The sequence below is a fragment of the Ptychodera flava genome, chromosome 6, assembly GCF_041260155.1.
Source record: "Ptychodera flava strain L36383 chromosome 6, AS_Pfla_20210202, whole genome shotgun sequence".
Classification (NCBI taxonomy): Eukaryota; Metazoa; Hemichordata; class Enteropneusta; family Ptychoderidae; genus Ptychodera; species Ptychodera flava.
The window spans coordinates 41,469,404-41,470,292 of record NC_091933.1 but is presented as its reverse complement, the minus strand read 5'-3'; the positions used below and the strand labels follow the sequence as shown (position 1 = coordinate 41,470,292).

Below are 889 nucleotides of genomic sequence, written 5' to 3'. Positions count from 1 at the left end.
CGTCACAAGTTCTCGTTACCGACGGGCCTTTAGAGATGCGTTTTGTCCGGGTTGCTGTGGGACGTCCAGAGCGTTTCAGGACGCACGTGGTAAGTCGATCAACATGGCAATGAGCAACCACAAGCACAGACGCACCGCTAACAACTACACGGCAGTGTCGAGTTTGAACTCTCACTCAATCGACGAACGTGCGACGATACTTGAACACACCGTAACGGCTGATAAATTTATCATTGAGAGCAAAGAAACATCCTTATAAAGAGGTTCTCGTTCTCTGAAATGCGAACCTTTGTGAGATATATAAAGAACGGGACGGAAAAACAAAAACCATAAGGGAGCTGTCAAAACTGCTATTTGCAAACTACTTCACATACATTATTTTAAATCAGCTATTCTATGGTTTGTCTTTAACTAGTACGATATAGATCAAGGAATTCCTAACACTTTGCATGTAGAATGCACGTAATAATATGGTGTACAGACTGCCATTAGAAATCAATGTCGGCATCAAATTGTCCAGAGACATTTCGCATGTACAGCATCGATACGGAAGTTCCATACACACACGTTCATGTGAATAGGGATGATGTCAAAACTTCTGATTATCATTGGAATTAAATTCAACCATTCTTATTGTTTTCATGTATGTTTCTGCTTCTACGTATGCTTCCGACTTTACTCTTAGTGTTGTGAAGCCATATGCGTAACCTGAACTTTAAATCATATTTCTTATTATGGCCAGAAAGTAAGGACAGGAGAGCTGTGAGTGAGTTTGTCATGCAATGACGTGGAAGAAAGCACTTTTACATTTAACGATTTCGTTGACAATACACAGCCGGGACGACAGTGTCGTCAAGTAACGCGTTTGCCCAACGCACTTACTATCTTC

The 889-nt window shown here is 41.3% G+C and overlaps 1 protein-coding gene across 1 annotated transcript in view; it reads left to right on the top strand.

Annotated features, from left to right (window-relative positions):
• Positions 1–259, top strand: part of LOC139134499 (somatostatin receptor type 4-like) — a 1,182-nt gene extending 923 nt beyond the window's left edge. Inside the window, exon 1 of the mRNA XM_070701359.1 lies at positions 1–259. This exon is cut by the window's left edge and continues 923 nt beyond it. Coding sequence (XP_070557460.1) covers positions 1–259 — 259 coding nt within the window.
• The last annotated feature ends 630 nt before the right edge of the window (positions 260–889 follow it).